General features: G+C 41.4%; 1 protein-coding gene across 2 annotated transcripts in view; it reads right to left on the bottom strand.

The window, feature by feature from the left end:
* Positions 1–22,033, bottom strand: part of Exoc6 (exocyst complex component 6) — a 147,290-nt gene that overhangs the window by 103,555 nt on the left and 21,702 nt on the right. For both annotated transcript variants that reach the window (XM_017318044.1, NM_175353.2), the window contains exons 2-7: positions 9,944–10,115; positions 8,858–8,905; positions 8,550–8,640; positions 6,741–6,786; positions 3,358–3,562; positions 1,923–2,078 (exon numbers count right to left, since the gene is read on the bottom strand). In XM_017318044.1, coding sequence (XP_017173533.1) covers positions 1,923–2,078; positions 3,358–3,562; positions 6,741–6,786; positions 8,550–8,640; positions 8,858–8,905; positions 9,944–10,115 — 718 coding nt within the window. The remainder of the gene's footprint in view (positions 1–1,922; positions 2,079–3,357; positions 3,563–6,740; positions 6,787–8,549; positions 8,641–8,857; positions 8,906–9,943; positions 10,116–22,033) is intronic.

Below are 22,033 nucleotides of genomic sequence, written 5' to 3'. Positions count from 1 at the left end.
AACCATACAGAGACACACACAGATAAATTATAAGGGTGAACACTTCAAGATATTAATAAGAATGCAAGGCAGACTCAACAGATAACTTTGTGGCACAGTGAAAATTTTAAGAAACAATAGAGTGAAAGAATAAATTTGAATAGAAAAATAAAATATTAAAGATAATTTCAAGGTTTCTAAACAGCTGAGGCTTAAAAAAAAAGATAACCATTAACAAGGCTGGAGAGATCCCTCAGTGGTTAAGAGCACTGACTGCTCTTCTAGTGGACCAGGGTTCAATTCCCAGGACCCACATGGCAGTGCACAATGTAACTGCATTTCCAGGGGATCTGAGCTCTTCATACAGATATATATGCAAACAAAACATTGATTCACATAAAATATAAATAAATATATAAATAAAAAATTTAAAAAGATGACAGTTAATCAGAGATACCCCTGATTCTTCACCATACAGAGAACAAAAGGCTGTGGTGTGCTCACCCCTAAATTGGAGATCCTTTCACAGCACTCACCCCAAGGCTCAGGGGTGCTTGTGGAGGAGTGAGTGGAAAGACTGGAAGGGCCAGCGGTGGTAGGTATAGTGTTTGCAGATGTTAACAGGGCAGCCACTTGTACGAACTCACAGCAAGTGTGACAGCCTGCACGAGACCCATGCAAGCTCTAGGCAGACAGAGTGCCAGCATAGGAGGCAGACATGTGATCCACTACTAGCTGAGGAGCTGCTGGCTTAGACAGCTGCTGGGGGAGGGGAAGGCATTCTGCTTGTTTTATTAATGATGTGATCTCTGGTAGGTTAACGCAGGCCAGGGTAGGTCCCATCCCCAGGAATAGCTCTGCAACACAAACTGAATTCAGTGGGGAAAGGAAAGAAAAAGAAGAAGGAAGAGGAGGAGAAAAAGAAAGAAAGAACGAGGGGGAGGAAGGGAGAAGGAAGGAAGGAAGGCAGGCAGGCAGGCAGGCATAACTTCAAAGTCGGTGGGAAGGGACAGGAGAATTGAAAGGGTGTTAAGGGGAGGGGCTGGGTGGTGGGCATGCTCAAAATGCACTCTATGACGTTTTCAAATATTTAGTTAGGAAATTTACAGTTTAACAGAGGCTACAACAGAATTATCCTGTAGCACCTCAATGCAAACTGAAATAAAATGGCCGAGTGTTGGGGAGATAGCTCAGTCCGCAAAGTGCTTACCGCCAAAGCACAGGGAACTGAGTTTGGATCCCCAGAACCCACATAACGCTCAAGGAGTGGCTGAACCCAACTATAATTCCAGCACTGAAGGGGACAAGTGGGTCCCTGGTACTCATTCCCCAGTCAGCCTAGCCAGACAACCTGGGGTGGCCTCAATTAGATGACTCAGTGCTTGTCACACAAGCCTGCACACCTAGGTTTGATCCTGCACACACACACACACACACACACACACACACACATGCACTAAATTTAAATTAAAAAAATATTAAGACAGAGAATAATTAGGAACACACCTGATATTCACCTCTGGCCTCTACATGAACAAACATGCATTCATATCCGTATGTCCCCGTATATCCACGTGCACATTAAACAAACAACGCTACATACATATATGATAATGATATGATATGATAAGTCAGACCAAATAACAGAGTCAAAAAAATTATGAAATAAAAATTTGCCTCAGCTAGTTCACATACCATTACTAACAAGGAGAGAGAGATTAGATTTAGTTTTACTACTAATTATGCCAGACAGCTACGCTCTACTACCTATAAACACATAGTCTGCAGTATATCCTGTTTGTCTATTATTATATAGCCTAATATTTCAGGTCACTCAATGTGCACTGTGGACTGATGAGCATAAATCAATCTGCACATAGAAGATACAGCACTTTAAGGGACAAGAAAGCATTCAATACTAAAGGCAGAAAGAAACCCGGTACCTCCTCGTCGTTCTCCGCCTCCTCTTCAAGTGCATGCTTCGGTATAACATCACTCTTCTCTTCTAGAATCCTGTCATTATTTACATGCATGTTTTTCCCAAACCTCATATTATTTTGCTTCTGCAGAGCAACACTGAAGCTCTTCTGCTGTTGTGCCTATTTTTGGGAGAATAAGATTCATATCATTCCAAAACTGGTACTAGTCAACCCTGATCCAACATTTACTATCTAGCATCCATCCATCCACCCACCTAACTTACGTATCTGATAGACTCTGGCTACCCAGCCTGGCTGAACTGGAATTCACTACGTATCCCAGCCTGGCCACAAACTTGAGATCTTCTGCTTCAGCATCCCAAGTGCTAGGCTTAGAGTTGTGTATCACCAAGTGCAGTGTAGAAAAATGTTTTAAGAACTTGTTTACAACATATTCCTTTTTTACATAGGATTTTTCTTATGCGTCAGGGGTGAAAGAGTCATGTGCTTTGGGTCACACTTAAGCCTCTTTCCACAGGAATCCTGTTTTGTTTTGTTTTGTTTTGTTTTGTTTTGTTTTGTTTTATTGAGATGGGACCTGGGGCTGACCAAGTGATCTGTCCATAGCTGCCTTCCCAGGTCTGAGATTGCAAGCAAACGCCACGTCTGGCTTTCTATGTGGATTCTGGGGATCAAACTCGGGTCCTCCGGCTTGAGCAGTAAGCCTTTTACCAACTGAGCCACCTCCAACCCAATGCTTTCTTATTGTTTAAATGCAGGTGCAAGATTTGTAGCAATGCCTTTTTTTTTTTCTTTTTCTTTTTGGTTTTTCCAGACAGGGTTTCTCTGTGTAGCCCTGGCTGTCCTGGAACTCACTTTGTAGACCAGGCTGGCCTCGAACTCAGAAATCTGCCTGCTTCTGCCTCCCAAGTGCTGGGATTAAAGGCATGCGCAAACATGCCCGGCTTAGCAATGCCCTCTTTTTAATTCCTGATTTGTACTTTCTTTTTCAAATACTCTCACTAGGGATTATCGATTTTATGTGAAAAGATCAAGACGCAATCTTTGGTTTTCCTCACTTCCACACTGCATACCTACACACAGACACATGCAACACATACTGAAAAATAAGATCAATCTTTTAAAAGGAACAAATTAGAGCCTTAGCATAGAACTGCTTCCAGTTCTATGGCTGACATTTATTTTAAGGCACATCTGGCTAGAAAACCCAAGTGTGAAACCGTGTGGAGGTAAGGGCAGAGTTCAGCTGGTGAGGGACGCAAGGACTTAAATTAAACTGACTTTACCTAATTCTTAAAATAACTGTAAGTCCAAAGAAAATACTGTCAGAATCCACTCTAGAGGAAGACCAGGGATCATAAGTAAATAGTAAGGCTAACCGCAACTAAGCATGCCGGGACACACTGCACACCCTGGAGGAACTGACTGTCAGGCTCACCTGCTTCATGGCTGCTTCACCTATTTTGTCAGAATGCTTTCGGATGCTTTCCAGAAAGTCCTTGAGATCAGACATGGAGATGTCTTTGATGTCTTCCCGGAGTTTAGGGAGTGTCTCCATCATGAGCTGGCAGAAGCGGTACTGGCTGACCCGGGGAAAGTACACATTCTCTAGCTGTTCCATTGTTTTAAGTGCGGAGTAATACCTGCGAGAGGTTAAAAGGGAACGTAAAAAAGGTCATGTCGATAAACGTTACACAAGGCCAGGCAATGAATCAGACACTCCTGATGGAGGCTGGACTCTCAGTGCAGGGACATGTGCCTAGCATGCAGAAGACCTGGGATCCATATACAGCAGCAGGAGGGAAATAAAATTAGCACTTATTTCTATTAGCACTAAACACACTGTGTATACTGTATACGCATTACCAGCTGAACATTCATGGCTTCTACTAACATAATCTTCACTTAATTCTTTTCTAAATCTTTAACATTAGGAACATTATCACAGTCATTACAATACCTTAACTGTAAGTAAACTTCCAAATCACAACATAATACTTATTTACTATGTAATTTCTTACTCTCTCTCCTATCATAACATCTATCCATACATTGGTACCATCAAAAACTATTAGCACAGGTTTCATTCTAAATAGATGTAAAATTTATTTAACTTTTTTTAGAGAATTTCATACTACTATTTAATTAGAAGTACAACTAAATGCCTTGAAAGTCCAATGAAAATTACGTATTGGGTGATTTCTTTCAATTCAACAAATATTTTCGGAAAGCCCACTATGTAAAAGGCGCTATGGAACATCAGGTATGCAGTGATTAGTCAAGCAGAACTTGTGCCCCCAGGAAACTGACACAAATTTCCATAAGTATATTTTTTTCAACCCTCGGAGGTACAATTTAATGGCAGTCAATACTATTTATATTCTATAGGTGAGAAGACTGAATCATAGTATGTAACTTGGTCAAGATATCACAATGAACTGGATCCAGGACTCAGAAACAACTCACTTAGGTTGAATTATATATCATATGATAACATATTATAATCATATTATTATATATCATATTATATATTAATATATACTGAGTTTCAAAGATCCAATAAAAAGCTAGAAAATACTTTAAACTGAAAGATGATGGAAAAAGAACGTATCAAGACTTGTGACAAGGCATGGCTCGTGTCTGTTATGCCCGCGTTTGAGGCAGGACAGTCTGAAGTTCAGGAACATAGTGGGCTACAGTAAGATGCTGTTTCTGAAAGATGGAAGAAGAAAGAAAGGGAAGGAGGCAAGAAAGGAGAAAGGAAGGGATAGATTAGTGTTCAGAGCAAATTTATATCAAGGAAATTCCCTAGCACGTTAAAGATTAGTTTCCAGGGCAAAGGGTGGCTCCCCAAGCTGCAGAGAGAGCTCTGTGACTAAGGACACTCGCTCCTTTCACAGAGGACCAGGACCAGTTTGGTTCCCAGAGCCCACATGGCAGTTCACAACCATCTATAACTCTATTCTCAGGGAATCCAATATCCACTTTTGGCTTCTGCAGGCAACAAGCACACACACACACATAGTGCACATTCAAACATGCAGACAAACACTCATATACACAAAATAAAGACAGTTTTCAAAGATGGCTCCCTAAGTACCTAGGTATGCTGGAACCCAAAAGACCAATAAAAAACATCATAAAGAACTTTGAGAATACCTTCACTGAAATAGCTCAGCTGGGAGAGCATTAGACTGAAGAACTCACAGAACACAAAGGACAAAGGTTTTTGGTTTGTTTTTTTTTTTAATTTATTTATTTATTACAAGAGTTTTTATTTATTATTTATTTATTTAAGAATTTATTATTTATATAAGAGTTCTCATGGCCTTAGGTGACATCACAGACTGCTTATTTCAAATTATTCCTCACTACCCGCAAGTCTCCAGCCTGCCTCTCTTCACAAAGTGACACAAACACCTACTGTTGACATGCGGAGAGAGATACACAACACCACTTATATACCACAGACTCACGAAGCCATCCCATCTAAATCTAATCTCGAGGAAACAGATTCCAGAGCTGATCTGGACTTTTCATGAAAGGCAGAGAACAGCTGGGGGTGAGATCATCAAGGGGCGGAGCCTCCCATCTGCAATCCAGCACTGGAGAAGCTAAGAGGGGAGGACCACTGTGAGTCTGCAGCTACAAACTGAGTCCCAGGCCAGCCTGAGCTACGGGTGAGACCTGCCTGTAAAACCATGATTACTGAATTGTATTTATAAATAAAATGGACAAAAACAAAACCACATAAAAACATTTTTTTCAGGCAGGAAAGAAAATATAAGCTATTTGGGGCATAACAGGGAAAATCTGATGATAATTATTAGGTTATATTATTGGGAAAAAAAGGATAAAACCCTAAACTATAAACCAGTTAGCAGTCACTTGAAGTCACTGCACACACTTTTACACTGGAGGTGTGAATACTGAAGGTGTGAATACTGGTGATGAGTAAGAGCTTTTGCCCAATGAGGAGAAATGAAAGTCAGGGAGAATAATCCCTCGGGGGCTTGGGGCTGCTGCTAGATTGGTTGCTTCTCTGCACCAAACAAAAACTTTCCCAAGTTTAAGATATGAGAACAAATAACACAGAAGAGAATATACTAATAGTTTATGAACAAAAGACTTATCTTTTCTGACTTCTTATATTTAATAAGGAAAGAACTATCCCACAAATTAAAATAAACTGGCAATGTCTCCTGAAACTCTCAGTGCAGCGTTATGAAGCAAGGCATCCATTAACTACAGGTTTGTATGTATACTATGTTATTGTTTATACATTAAAAAAAATTTCCCCATCTACATGTTGTCTTGTTTATTTTGATTTTTCAACTTTGGAACTGTTCATTTTTAAACATCTTAAACATCACTTTATCAATACTCCCATGGCAATTAATACACCACTTCATATTGCCTTTCGCGTCATATTTTCTCATACATTACAAAGCAGAAGGCAGAGGACCCTGCTCTGGTTGTCAGCTCATAGCCACCTGGGGCTCTGCCTTCAGCCCACATCCTGCCTGCATCAGCTCTGCATTACGATATAACATGCCAGTAAGTTAACAAAACCTCTGACTCCTTTCGGATAGCCTATGCATCCTTCATTAATACCATCGGTCGTTTATATCACCTGTAAGGGGCAAGGGCTTATAAAAGCATGCCTACTGCTGCTTTATTGAGTGACAATGGTAAGCACACTGCGTGACAAGTTAAGGTGGAAAGCACAGCTCAGACTCGCTGCAATCCCCACCAAGCCGGCCTGTGCGAGCCGGCCTGTGCTTATCGACGAGGTTTAAGAGAGCAGAGAAGCCGACTCACCTTTTCATGCTCATCTGTTCCTTCAGCTTACTGTACATCTCCAACACTGCATGAAAAAACAACGTTTTAGCTTTATAAGGAAAGTATGCTCGGCATAACAAATTCATTAGTCTTTTCCATACTACCAGGTGAATAGCTAACGTTTTCAAAAAAAAGGGTTCTATGTGTTAAATTAATAAAATCATTTAATCTGCACATATTGAACATTATATATGTTAACATTCACTTGCATATCCTGACACCTGCAGTGAGACAGCAACCTAGTAAAAATTACACTGTTCAGAAACTAACATCTCTTTCCAGAAGTGAAATTAGAGAGAGAAAACTGAGAGACAGTGGGCTCCTTAGACTCAACGTAAACAGCACAGCCATAATACAACTCCACGAGGAAATTTACACAGCATCTACAAAGAAAGAAAGCTGTTAAATGCTAACAGCAACGTGAATTATAACAGTGGAAACAGACCCAGCAAAGAATCTTTATTTTTGGTGACCTTCCTACAAACGCCCAGAAATATAATTATTCAGTAAAACAATAAACTTTGAGATCTACAATTCTAGTATCTTCTACGATGCCTGGCACATGGAAAAAATGTATGTGTTGTTCATCAAAGGGGCAGGCTGGGGAAGGGGAAGGCTCTGGGTGTGGCGATGGAGAGCGTTCACACGCGCTCGGAGATGCTGTGCAGACGTCTATTACACAGCCCACTCAGGCATGTGCTGAATCAGCTGTCATTCCACCGGTAGCCATCTTTAGGCTTTATATAAAGTGACAATTGGCAAAGTCTTCAATGAAGGAGCCGTCTCTGTGGGTCATCCAATATCTCTAATGGTGGCAGAGGTACTGTTAAACCCCACTCGAAGTGTTTCTCAACCCTGAAACCTTTGGAAAACTTGCATTTTACTTATTCAAGGTTAATATGTAAACCCCTGGTCCACCATGTACTCAGTTGAGTGGGTTTCTATGAGTTCTAAAAAGAGCTATTTTCATTAGTGAGAAAACAATAATAAATTTATCTTACCCAATACAAACTACTGACAATGTTGACAATATCATTTATATTCTAAGCTAAATTTATATCACGTAAATAGTGTACAAGGCATTCTACTTCCCTGGATATGGAGGGTTAGATTTCTTCCTAAAGAAAAAGTACGTTAAACCAGGCACTGAGATGGATTGTGCTGACAATGTGAAGAAAAAGAAATAGCGTGTACCTGCTTTGTTTTGTTTGAGCAGGAAGCATCCAACTTAAAACATACAGTCCAGGTAAAGAAAATACTGACAAACTAACTCTTTCCTAAATACAGGATGAAGGGCAAAAGGGGGGAAGGCCTGCCTAGCATTTTTGATGTGTTCTTGCCTTTATCAGCAAAGTGAGATTGTGAACAAAGCAAAATCAACCTGTTAAGTGACAAACAGAACACAACACAAAAACCAGAGGTAGAAAATTAGCAAATTAGATAAAGGCCAGAAAAACATAACAGTAAAGACACTCTCCCTGAGGGGAAGTATGCTGAGGAAAATACAGACAGACAAACAGGAGGTAGGGTCGTCGTGGGAGTGACCCAGATGGCCAGCTATGCAGAGAAGAGAAGCAAAGATGCTGAGGGACAGAGGCAACCTGGGAACACTCACTTCTTAAAACTCGTGGAAATCCAGAGAACAGAGTAAACATGAAGACAAGTGCAGGCGTGGCTGGGAAGCGACCACAGTGAGTCTGTAATTCCCATAGTAAAGATGACTACGTGACATTAGGAAAATGTAATTTGACCACAGCAAACATCATAGGAGATGTAGGGCTGACTCACCTGGGAGGCATAACTGTAATTTCTCTACTACGGTTGTAATATTTCTCTGCTGAATCCTACACCGAATAATATCTTCTGTTTGGATTATCACCTTAGGAAATAAAAATGTTGACAAGTTTAAACAGTTAAATGGCATTCATATACTGAGCTCTCTCCCGGCTCCCTCCCTCCCTCCTTCCATCCATAATCCATTCATCATCCACCCATCCACCCATCATCCATCCATCCATCCATCCATCCATCCACCCATCCACCCATCCATCCATCCATCCCACATCCACCCATCCCATCCACCCTCACTTTCTTACCTCTTTTCCTGCATCTTGAAACCTTCGGTTGGTATCGGTAACCTGCACCTTAAAAATAATTTCACCTTAGTTAGACAAACATGTATAGAGCTGCCCTGATGTAACAGCTCACCCTTGTAATCAGATCATGCTTCATGAGAAACTCAGAACAAAGAAATGCAAATTCAAATTAACTCTACAGCTTGAACTTGAACTTTTGATTGAAAAGAGCTTTTGTTAACTTCAATTGATTATGACAGTTCTTTTTAACAGATTCTGTGGCAAACTTCTCAAATTTACTCAGGATTTTTGAACTTTACTTGCTTTTCTGAGTCTGTCAAACAATTCAAATCACTGACCCAATTGACCACTGGTCCCTCTTTGACAACTTCAATGAGGTCTATGTGCCATTCACTGTCACAGGAAATGGCGATTGCATTTCACGGTAATTAAACATTCATGCTTTCTCAGTGCAAACCCTGGGAGGCTGACGGACATCAAACATAGAAATCTCAATCCACAGCAACATGTTCAAGCTGCAGGTGCAGCCAGGGCTCAGCCTGGATTTTCCCACATATTAAGTGACTCATTAGGTCATCGTATGAGAGGAAGCACATTCTCGTTTATTAAAAATCTCATTAGCTGAAGAACGGAGGTGCTCAGTGACCTCATGACGCCGTCTCTGGTCTCTTGTTATCTGAATATCCTTCACATGATGGTTTTCCTAATCACAATCTTTGCATTCTGTCTGATAAGCACTTTAAATGGAAAGACAAGATAATTCATATAATTATTTTATATTCTGACTGAGCAGATCCAGATTATAGTTTAATAAATAATGCCTCTGATGTGGCAAAATATGGCGAACTTACTTTATTAACATTTTCAATATAAATTAAATTACATTGAAAATCATTTATAGTAAATTTGCATGGCATTAGAGGATAGCTTTTAACACCATTGTATTATTGCCTTTTGAAAACCCTGAAACTGTAAATAGACCACTCATTGTCATCTCCTTTCTGAAAGTGCACCCAGTGCTCCGTGCACTGTAGTATTATATAATTTAATGAGAATCAAAGCAAGGAGCCGTCGAAGGGATCCTACCTTCAGTTTTTCCGCATCGGCCCTTACTTTGAGGAGTTCCGTAATCGCATCCACAAAGCCCTGGTGATGGAAGTTACACATTTTTTCAATTTCCTTGTCATGATTGCGGATACAAGCGTCTAGCTTTTCCATAAACTTCTTGTGTGCGTTTGGCTGATCATCATACACAGATCTGTATGTACAAGAAAAACTACAATGAACGTCTCAGTCGGCAAAAGGTTTTCCTCTTAAGCTCAATCTCTCTCTGTAGCAGCTAAGATTTAATCGCTGAACAAGTAAATGAACTGGACAGTTATTACCTCCACAGAAATAACCTTAAAGGGAAATGTTTCATTTCTTTCTGAGTATGCTAATATTCAAAGGCTCAGAAGCTCTCTAAACAAAACCCTAGGTATCCAGAAATAAAGGCTGGGGCTTGGGATATGTGGCTCAAATACCAGTCTCCAACATACTAAGGCTCAAAACGGAATCAATATTGCGAGTAAGAAATATAGAAAGAAACTTGCAGCTTTTAAAATATTTACTATGTGTCAGAACGTCCTAAAAGCTACATGTTAACTCTTTCATCTTCACAATAAGTCTATAAAGTGGATGCTGTTATTACTTGCTTTTCAAATACATATTCATTATAATTGCCATAAATTTCACAACTCAAGATTGGTGACTGGGATATGCATCTTGGCAGTCTTCTGTTCCAAAGTCTATATCCTCAAGTCCAAGATCAGGCTGTAGCCACGACACATCTGCAAGCTCAGCTCACGCTAACTCCACAGAAAGGGTGATGTGCCCTTGACTATGCAGTAAGTTTGCCCTTGGCTCTGGGAATGAACACGTTATAATGTCTTCTCTGTTTGCAATGGAGGGCATAACAGCAATGTTTACGAAACTGGGGGCCGTGGCTTTCTAGAGACTGCAAACCAAGTTCAGGGAGACGGGCACTGAGCCAGAGCCACACAAGCCGTTAGTCCCATTCACAGGACTGTACCCTAATAAGAAGCCCTCGGCATCAAGGCTTGAGGGAACTCCACTAATTGACAACATGGGAAGGGCTGCCCACACAATGCCACTAGGGAAAGACAAATGGAAGCTCACGGCAGGCCCTCTGCTCCAGCCTACCCAATATGCCTTTCCCACTGCTAACTACGGTAAGTACCAAGCAGAGCTGTGAGCACAGTACCTCTGATAGAATTGGTACTGTGAGCACAGCACCCCTGATAGAACAGGCAGCCTGAAGGTGGCTGCACCTCCCCAGCCACCGCCTTCTGTTTGAGGTTCAGTACGAGTTCTGGTTTTACCACCAGTTCTTTGTCAATCATTTCTGTGTGAAGTAATCTTTTCCTCTGTAGGACAGACAAAGCCGCGTGGTCCTTGATAGTTTCTCTGGGATGTAATCACCTAGTACTCTGTACTGTAATTTAAATGTTTATCTATGCTATATATTTTGTTTCCCCAAACACACCAAAGCCTCGGAGTATAGCTTCATGCTCAGTTCTCAATGAGTTAAGTAGTACCAGCAGTAGAGCCGATATAGATTGGTAATTAAGACCCTCAGCTCTTGGGGCTGGTGAGATGGCTCAGTGGGTAAGAGCACCCGACTGCTCTTCCCAAGGTCCAAAGTTCAAGTCCCAGCAACCACATGGTGGCTCACAACCACCCGTAATGAGATCTGATGTCTTCTTCTGGAGTGTCTGAAGACAGCGACAGTGTACTTACATATAATAAATAAGTAAATAAATCTTAAAAAAAAAAAAGAACCTGAGCTCTTTGAACGTTTGGCTAGAATGAGATTCTGGCCTTGGTGGCTTCTTACTCATGTATATATGCTTGATTCTACAAACACACAAACGTCTTCCAATGTATTATCTCCACCATTAAGCTCACCTCAAACTTCAGTCCTATCTCCCCACATGAATGTCTGGTGAGCATTTATCATCAGTTTACCGGAATTCCTAACCCTGTTCCCCAAGCCTGCTTTTTCCATCATCTTCCTCGTCTTAGTAAAGTCCACTTGTCTAGCTTCTCAGGCAAACCCCCTGAAATTGTCCCTCACTACTTTTCTCCCTCTTCTAACCACAAATGATTGAGCTCAAGCATATACAATCCATGGCCCTGAACAGCAACACATGCAGCCCAACACATTGGTAAGTGATGACAACATATTACAATGCCATGGGCCGACATGGGCTGGTGAGACCTCGGCACTGCCTGCTGCCTGCTGCCAAACTTGACAACTTGAGTTGGAACCCCAGGACCCCAATAGCAGAAAGACAGAACCAATTCCCATGAACTGTCCTATGACCTCCACACCTATGCCATGGAACACATACATACACACATGCGCGCACACACAACATACATACATACATACATACATACATACACCTATATGAATAAATGGTTTTTATAAGTTGGCCACCTCTGATCTAGCAGCCCTGTCATATCCACTGACATCACCTTACTCTCAGCCAGCGACATGTCTTGCTTCAAAGCATCACCCATGCTTCCTAACTGGTGTGATTTTACCTGGCCTCACCCTTCCAGCATCAACACAGTAGCCACACGACGTGTAATGGGGATATTAAACTAAAAAGTCTTATAAATACTTTTTCTCTTGCAACAGCCTTGCAAAGCCCTGTGTAATTTTGCTCCTCGGGGTTAAACTGAAAATCTTATATCCTAAGAAATCCCTTAGGGACAAGCAAACTGAAATGGGTTGCCACCCATTTTGTTTCAAGGCCCATGGGCTATGAGAGATGCATTTGAGCCCAAGGTTGTGGCATATATTCAGTCTAAGAGCCCGCACAATCCAGGCTCCAGGAGCTGGGGAGATGGCTCAGCAGTTAAAGAGCTTCCCTTGAGAAGCTCAAGGCTGGGGTGCAGATCCCAGGACCCTTATAAAATCCTGGGCAGGCGTGGTGCAGAGCGGAGTCAGGACTGCTGCTCCTGTCTTCGTACGGTGGTAATACAGATGCCATCTGAGTACACACTACATGTTCAGTGCTTCTCCTGCATGGCTTCATTAAATACTCACTGCCCCTCTACAGCTCAGAGTCTGCTAGCTGCCCGGGTTTCACATGCAGTTGAGGAAGATTAACACATGAGTCTAGAGTCACATAAAACAACACAGCCAAGACTTAATCCCAAATCTCCCGGGCTCGGTATAATTTAAAAAATATAATGTTATCTGACTCTCCCTCCGGTCAGCGGTGGTGCTCAGCACCGTGGAGAAGGATGGGAAGCCACGCAGCTCACCTCTGAAGACCCGCAATTGAGGACGCTCAGCAGGGGATCCTCGATGTGCACTGCTGCACCCATCAGGTGCAATCAACCAGTGGGCAGGGAAAGGCAGCGGGAACTGAGGCTAATTGTCAGGCAGCATTAAGTTACAAGCGCACAAAATGAGGAGCAGGATACAAGGAGAAAATACCGAGAGGTCCCTCCCGCACTTCTCTGAAAAACACCCTTGACTTTCTGTCCATGAACTACTCGAGTATTGCTATTCTTTGAACCTGTGATGTGCCGGGCAGGAAAAGGAGCTGACAGTATTATTCACTTTTTAACCCAAACTTGGTTACTATATTGGCTTCAAATATCAGTGTAAGATAGACTGTTCTATACATTTTACTTACATAAACTTCAATTAAACTTTTCTTGTTTGTTTGTTTTTCAAGATAAGTGTTTCTCTGTGTTAACAGCCTTGGCTGTCCCAGAACTCTGTAGACCAGCCCGCCTCTGCCTCCTGAGTGCTGAGGTGTGCACCATCATGCTGGGCTCGAATTAAACTATTTTTAAAAGGTTGTTTCCCAGGATTGTTAATATCTACCGAGACGTTTAACCAAGCTCCTACAAACACACACATATTCATAAATATGACAGACTCAACAAGATAAAACCTGAGAGTGCTTATAGCCCGCAGCACTCCTCCACAGTCCCTAAAGGGCTGCCTTTTTAAAGGCAGCAGGCACCTTTGTTCAAAACACTTTTAGTGATTTGTTTTAATTGTATGTGTATCCATATTTGTTTGCATGTATGTTTGTGCACCATGTGAATACAGAATCCATGGCGTGCAGAAGTTATGAGATGCCATGCTAGGAACCGAAGCAAGGTCCCTGGGGGAGCAGCCAGTGCTCCTAACCTCTAGCCCACTAAGGTGGCACCTCAGTGCCCCACACGCACACAGTGACGTCAAGATAAGAGCCGGTCACCCTTTCAAATGCTTAACACAATGGGATCTTCTAGCAAGGTTCTATACGCTACACAGCAATTACACAGGTGCAAAACTCAAAATCTTAAAAATTCCTTGTGATTTGAAAGTAAACATGATTTTTTAAAGATTTTATTCCTGTGTTTTAATTTTAGCAAGTAGGGATGCACAAAAACACTCTCTTCCACGCAGTTCAGCTTTGTAAGCACGGACAGAACCCATTCTCTTCTGCATCTCACACACCAACGCCAAGCATTCAGGTCTAAGAGGTTCTGTAAATTGTGGTCTAGTATTATGGGGCTTTGGGGATTTAAACAAGGGAATTAGCTTTCAAAGATGCCTTTTTGAATTATTTGTATAGGACTCCACCTAGTGGTTTAAAATGAGAAAATTAACATCTAAAGGGTGAAGTAAAAATTAACGCTTTTATTACCAACCGTAATCTGATAAGCTGACCTGCGTCTGTGTTCTGATAGGTACCACAAGAAATACTTTACGATTTTATTTTGGTAAAGGAAAGGTGAAAAAAAGTTATGTTTTTACAGAAATGTAACAAAGGATTCATTTCTGGTAACAGTCATTTTTAATCATAAAGCACACAGTCTTGTAGCATTTTCAATATTTTTTTCTTTCACTGTGTTTTCATGATAAAGAATAAGTTCATCATACAATATCTAGGAAGAAAATAAAATGTACTGCCTCCCAAAACATAATTATTTTTCCCTAAAACACCATTTAAACATTTTGTAATAAGAAATATAATTGGCCAAAAAAAAAAAAAAAAAAGAAGAAGAAAGAAAGAAAGAAAGCCAGGTGTGGTGGTGGTGCACGCCTTTAATCCCAGCACTCCGGAGGCAGAGGCAGGCCTGGTCTACAGAGTGAGTTCCAGGACAGCCAAGGCTACACAGAGAAACCCTGTCTCGAAAAGAAAGAAAGAAAGAAAGAAAGAAAAGAAAGAAAGAAAAGAAAGAAAGAAAGAAAGAAAGAAAGAAAGAAAGAAAAGAAAGAAAGAAAGAAAGAAAGAAAGAAAGAAAGAAAGAAAGGAAGGAAGAAGGAAGAAAGAAGGAAGGAGGAAAGAAGGAGGAAGGAAGGAAGGAAGGAAGGAAGGAAGGAAGGAAGGAAGAAAGAAAGAAAGAAAGAAAGAAAGAAAGAAAGAAAGAAAGAAAGAAAGAAAGAGCAAGCTGGTCCAGGCCTAGGTCTGCAGTGTTATGCCAAAAGACACTACAGTGGCCACCACAAAACTTTAATTGCTTTCAAGAAAGAGAAAGGAGAAAGACTCACAAACGCTAAAAACTCAGAGAAACCCAGCCAGCATCTCTGGGCACTAGTGATCCTACCTTCAGCTTGTGGTGTCAAATCTTTCTAAAACCTTTTTGAGAAGAAATTTCGCAAACACATCTCTGGCAATACTTTAGGAGCCACTGACTTGAGGCCCGTGAGTCCCTTTTCTACCTCTTCAAATATCAGCCTCAAGGGCACACTCTGGCCAGGTCCTCGGCTCACACAGGAGGCTGAATCTGCATCTCTAGCAGTGAAGCCCGTCTCATGCCCTCCCTCCTCTCAGGGTGAGCGGCTTGCTACCTTCTAGCCAGTTCTTCTGATGCCAAATCAAGCTTCGTCTCCAGCATACCATTCTTAGTATATTTCTAATATACACTTAATATTTCATATTCATGAAATTGCTTATCATTTATCTTTAAGTAATCTCAAGTTTAAATTTAATTCTTAGATTCCGAATACCACTCTTATTGCTATCATAAGTTTTCATCCTTGGCTATTAAGGATTGAGAATAATTCAGTCTCTTCAGAAGCACTTCAGAATCCACCTGAGACCTGGAGCTGCAGCCAGAGATGGGCCTGTAAACCTCAAGTCTTTTCCAGGCTCTGGGTTTTCAGGGACAACTATGTAAACACCAATGAGGTAAATAAAGCTTTATTTAAAAATAGTGAAGAAGAGGCCATGTAGGAGAAAGGCTCTTTATTTAGTGTTTTTTTTTTTAAAGAAAAAAAAATCACATGATCTGGAATTATTTTCTTTTAAACAAATATCAGATCCCATCTAACTTAAATTAGCAAGACATTTGCTTAAGAAACTACTTAATTCAGGGGGAAGATTCCATTACAAAGATGCTTTATCCTACATATGCCTCAATATAGCTTACATTTCTTTCCAGCTTCAGCTCAAGACAGCTCCTTCGGCATTTTACACTAGATAACTCTCCAATCATGCAACTTTGACAAGCCTTCCACACAAAGTCTATACTATCTTTTTCACTCGAAAACCACATCAACTTTGTTTAGTGTATTTTTATCTTCTCAGATACTTGAGAAATGATGAGGTCTTCCACCTTTATATTCAATTCAGAAGTGTGAGGATATAAAAAGAGTTAGTCACCAGAGGGCGCTCTTCACCACCAGGTGAACCAGCAATCTAACAACTGCCTCAAAGTACATCAATCGAACAGTCTAATTGACCTCTGAGAAGTATAAAAGCAAAATAAAAATAAGATTTCTCTTTTGTTTTTGTTTGTTTGTTTGTTTATTTGTTTGTTTGTTTTGCTGACATAGGGTCTCTCTGTGTAATTCTCGCTGTCCTGGACCAGGCTTACCTTGAATTCATACAGATCTGCCTGCCTCTGCCTCCCAAGTGCTAAGATGCCTGGCTAGATTTTTCTTTTTAAAGCTATTTTTATCTTGTTACTTATTACTTTAAAATTAGCATTTACGTGGTGAGACAGAACTATAAACACAACAAAAATTCTCCCAACTCAAGCTTCTATAAGAGTGGCCAGCCCTGCACAGGAGACAACTCTGTCTGTTACCCGCTACCTGACATTTAATTGCCATATGGTACTGAAAGAACACACACACACACAAACACTTTATCAAATATTACATTATAGTCACTATTTGACTTTAAAATAAATGTATAAAAAGTATGTGTATTATATATATATATCACAGGCTGATAAAAATCAGCACTGACTTTAATTAGATGAATTGAATATCAAACTGTGCTTCGTTTTTCTAGATCGGCACTAAATACCTACAAATAGATTACTTGATAATTTATTCATGGTGTGTGTGGATGATGCTAAAGACATGGGTTAGTAAAACAACTGAAGCTTTCTAACAGAGGTATGAACTGTTTCACCTACTTCATCTTTCTGTATTTACCGTGATGTATGTATGTTATGTATGTATGTATGTGTGTGCACATGCACCTGTGCCATGGTGCACACACAGAGAACAGTTTGAAGGAGCTTGCTCTCCTTCTACCATATGGATTCCAGGGATTGAACTCAGGTCAGCAGGCTTAGCAGCAAGCCCCTTTACCAGCTGAGCCATCTCATCAGCCAATTTGTACAATGACATTAAAAAAAAAAAAAAAACTGGGAAGCACCACCTGACAATCTAGAGATAAGTCCCTAAAGCCAAATTAAAATGGGAAGACTATGTGGAAACATGATGCTGATTTTGCAAGCTTTCCCCCCAAACCATCTATAATAATGAACTGCTAAAAATTAATATAACAACAATAACACAAGTAAAGGTTAAGGTATCCTGAAATTGGCTGGACAGTCAAATACTAATGAGGTATTCTCTGGCTGCAAAGTAATTGGGAGTTTCTAAGAACTTTGTGGGAGGAGCTATAGAAACACAAGATCCAACTTCTTTTGTTAATCCTGGAAAAGATTTCTAGTTTATAAAACACGTACGTATTCTTTGTATGTTTGCCTGGGAAACAGTTTATCTAATTTGCTACATACACATGCTCTTAAAAGGCTTTATAAGGAAGCTAGTAACAAAGCTCAGAGGTTAGGAGCCCTTGTTGCTCTTACAGAGCTCCCGGCACCCACACAGTGGCTTAAACCCATCCATAACTCCAGTCCCAGGCCCTTTTCTGAATTTTGTGGCACCAAGCATGCATGCGGTGCACAAACATACATGCAGACAAAACACACATAAATCTAATAAAATAAATGTAATGCTTTATAAGATAATGGCTACCTGATTCCTCACGTTCGTTTGAAATTTGAAATATTCAAAAATGTTTCTCCAGGCGTGGTGGTGCATGCCTTTAATCCCAGCACTTAGGAGGCAGAGGCAGGCGGATTTCTGAGTTTGAGGCCAGCCTGGTCTACACAGTGAGTTCCAGGACAGCCAGGGCTACGTGGAGAAACCCTGTCTCGAAAAACAAAAACAAAACAAACAAACAAACAAAAATGTTTCTATTAACAGAGCTAACATACCCCACCCCACTGTAAGGTAAGAAGGGGATTGAGCCACTGGTCTTGCCCGTCTGCAGCACCAGAGCAGGAAACACATTGTGAGACTTATCTGGCTTGCCTGGGCTCCCTGAAGAAGCAAGGTCCAAAAAAATGAAGGGATACTTTCTTAAATTTCTGATGTTGAATTTTATTTGCCTGTGTTCCTCGGTGTGAAGTTCCTGTAATTCGTCCTCACTAATAGTACCCTATCCCCATGTACAGGAAACATTAGTTAACATTAGTTAACATTACTTCCTGTGCCCAGCGCTGACACCCCTGTGACTGGCATTAGCTCTCTGCAGCACTGGGTAATACACAGCACACTCACTAATGGACATCCTGTGGGAGAGCTGAGGTGTAATCAGCCCGCACAGACTTGGCAATAGACTTCCTCCTTCCTGTTGTCACATTCCTGACCACAGAGATGTCTCTTCCTGTTTACTATTGGACTGCTTGGTAAAACGCAAAGGGCGAGAAAGGGCAGCACCCAACTTGGGTCACCTTACTTGTCCTCTAGAATAAACAACTGCTAACATCATTTTAAATTTAAAAACCTCGAACAATTAAATAGACTAATGCTTGTGGATAGAGACTGCTTTCCTAGAACAGTTTAGAAAATTTAACAAAAATACCAGGTGGTATGGGGCAGACCTAGCACCCATTCTGCCACTAGCTTTAAGGTTGAACTATAACACTTTGCCAAAATCCCTCACAGCAACATTCATTTACACTTAAGAAGAATGTGCTAAAGAGTTGGCTTCTCGCCAAAACAGCAAAAAGACTAGAATGAGAACCTAAGGACTAGAATCTCTTTAAAACCCACCGTTTAGAACTGCTGTGCCAACAGGAAAAGCACAAAATTCAAACTGCAAAATGTCTCTGAAACAGTAATAAGGAGAGCTCAGAATATATGGGCTACGGCCAAGGCGAAAGCAGATGCAAACTAAAATCACCTGAGAAAAACTCACTGCACCGCATTAAACAATTACATCAATTAAGCAAAGGGTCCAAATCTGAAAAGCCAGAAAGTGAATAGAGGACGGACTCCTCAGTCATGAGAGCAGAGTCAGGAAATCATCCGCTACCACACCAAAAGGCAGGCTTTAAAAATTCAAAAAAAAATTCAACAGACCAAGGCCAGGGGACGACTTCATTGGTAAAATGCTTGCCTCGAAAGCACAGCGACCTGAGTTTGATCCTTACAACCTGCATTTTAAAAGCCAATGTACAGGTGTGCACTTGTAATACCAGGGCGAAGAGCCTAGCTGGCCACCCAGGTCAGCCTAATTGGCAAGTAAGTGCCAGACTAGTGAGAGACCCTGGCCCAGGAAAAAAACGTGGCCGTGCTTGTAGAATGATAGTCAAGGCTGGCCTCTGGCCTCCACTTGCACATGTATACACAAACACACACAAAAGCACACACATAAATCAACAACAGACAAGCCACTAAGTGAGTGTCAGTGATTGACCTTGTAACACCCAAAACTAGAACTGATGAAAGAATTACCAAAAAAGAACAAACTATTAATCCATACAATTATATTTAACTCTAGCTTGATTGGATAATTTAATAAAAGACAATGTCTTGACCATCTAGAGACAGAAAGCCTCAAACAGACTGATTACTGCGGAGAAACAGAGACAATGAAAAGACTCCTCAGGGCTGACGGTCTCCAGGTCTCTAACCCTGTAGGGGGCGGGTTTAGTTAATGTTTATGCAAAGCACAGAGACTGAAGGAGCTTGGACTAAAAGACCTTGCCAAGGAAGCAAGCTGACGCAGCTCACCTTACCAAGGCAAGGCATCCTTAAAAGGCCACAGCACACCAACTCCCAAAGCACATTAAGAACAATCGCACCACTCGGCAGCTGCCCTGCAATGGCAGGGATGTTTTAGCTAACAGGAAAACCACTGCCAATTTAACCACTGGGGAAGCAAGCAAGCAGCCAAAGGTGCAGAAAAGTACAGGACACAATTCAGCCCCGGGGCAAGAGCTGCCCTGCCAGGTCCACTAGACGCTGTCCTGGCAGTTGGACACAGACAAATGCTGATTCTCAATTCAGCATGCAAGGCGGCTCCAACCCAAAGTGCTCAGGACCAAAGGTGTCTGATATCGTCTTCCTTCAGATTCTGAGAGACTGTGCACGTCTTAGACAACACATCTTAGAGAAGGGGACAGGAAATGCATGTAGATTTCTTTACATCTCTCCTCCACGGAGCTGAAATGCCACCCAGCACTACTTCTGGTAACTGCACATAAAACAAACCGTGGTGTGGGATCTCCCCCTTGTGGGCATTATGTTGGTCTCAAAAAGTCCCAGACTTGGAGGCATTTTGGAGAGCAGATTTTTCAGATTAGAAACACTCAGCCTGTACTGTGTTCAACTTGGGCATTAGCATATTAAGTCAGAAAAGGGAAAAAAAATCTAAGATTTAAGAAATGAGAAGAAACAGGTAAACACTTTTTTAACTGCATAATTATTTACTCCAGGATGAAATGTCTCCCACAGGTCAATGTTTTGAACAGGTACTCCCCAGCTGGTGGAACCTCTCAGGGGTGGAGCCTAGGGCTGGTGAAAGGCTCAGGGGGTAAGGCTCTTGCTGCACAAGACTGTCAACCTGGGTTCCACCCCTGGAGCCCGTGTGCAGTTAGAAGGAGAGCCGACTACGCAGCTGTCCTCTGACCTCCACACACACTCTGTAGTAGCACATTACACCCCCCACATAAACAGTAATAATTAATAAGTGTAATTTGTAATTCACATGGGACCTAGGAGATCACAGGGGTGGGTCTCTGAAGGTGACTTCTGGTCTGCACCTCTCTTTCTGGCCCTACAGGATGGGAAGAGCTTTTACACACTCCTGCTGCAAAGGACTGAGTGGCTCTACCTGGTATCCCCTGCCATAATGACCTAAAATCCCTTAAACCATGAGCCAAAACCAATTCTTCCTCTTTCTCCCATTCGTTGTTACTAATAGTTTGGCTACAACACCACAAAACACACACACACACTGCCCCCAAAGCCTATGGTGGTTTAAATGAGAAATGTCCTCTACTGCATGTCCTTGTCGCACTGAAAGGTCTTTGAGGGCAATAATATGCACAGAGCTGTCATCTATGACAGCTCTAACCTATGACAATGACACTGTAACCTCCACAAGAACCTAGAGCAGTCTTACAGTTAACTTTAAATAGAAAGGTCAGACTCTAAACTGGTGATATGGGAGCTAGAGGGGTGGCTCATGGGTTGTGAGTGTTTACTCCTCATCCAGAGGACGCAGGTTCAGTTCCCAGCACCCACCCGGCACTTCACAACTGCAGCTCCTAGGTATCCAACCCCCTGCAATTCATGTAGTACACTACACTCAGGCAGGCACAAACACATCTGCATAAATAACAAATAAACAAATCTTTTAAAAAATAAAATAAATTTCAAAAGTATAAATGATAAACCACTAACGACCACTTATAAAATACACAATTGTACAAACTCTACTTTATACGACCAGCAGCATGGTAGAATTCTTTACCTCAGCCTCATCACAAATATGAGACTGATGCACTGTGCTATGACATCACTAACAGAAAACTGCCAGCCTCATTACAATCTGTGGG

This window comes from Mus musculus, chromosome 19 (genome assembly GCF_000001635.26).
Source record: "Mus musculus strain C57BL/6J chromosome 19, GRCm38.p6 C57BL/6J".
Taxonomy (NCBI): Eukaryota; Metazoa; Chordata; class Mammalia; order Rodentia; family Muridae; genus Mus; species Mus musculus.
This window is presented reverse-complemented; position numbering and strand designations above follow the sequence as displayed.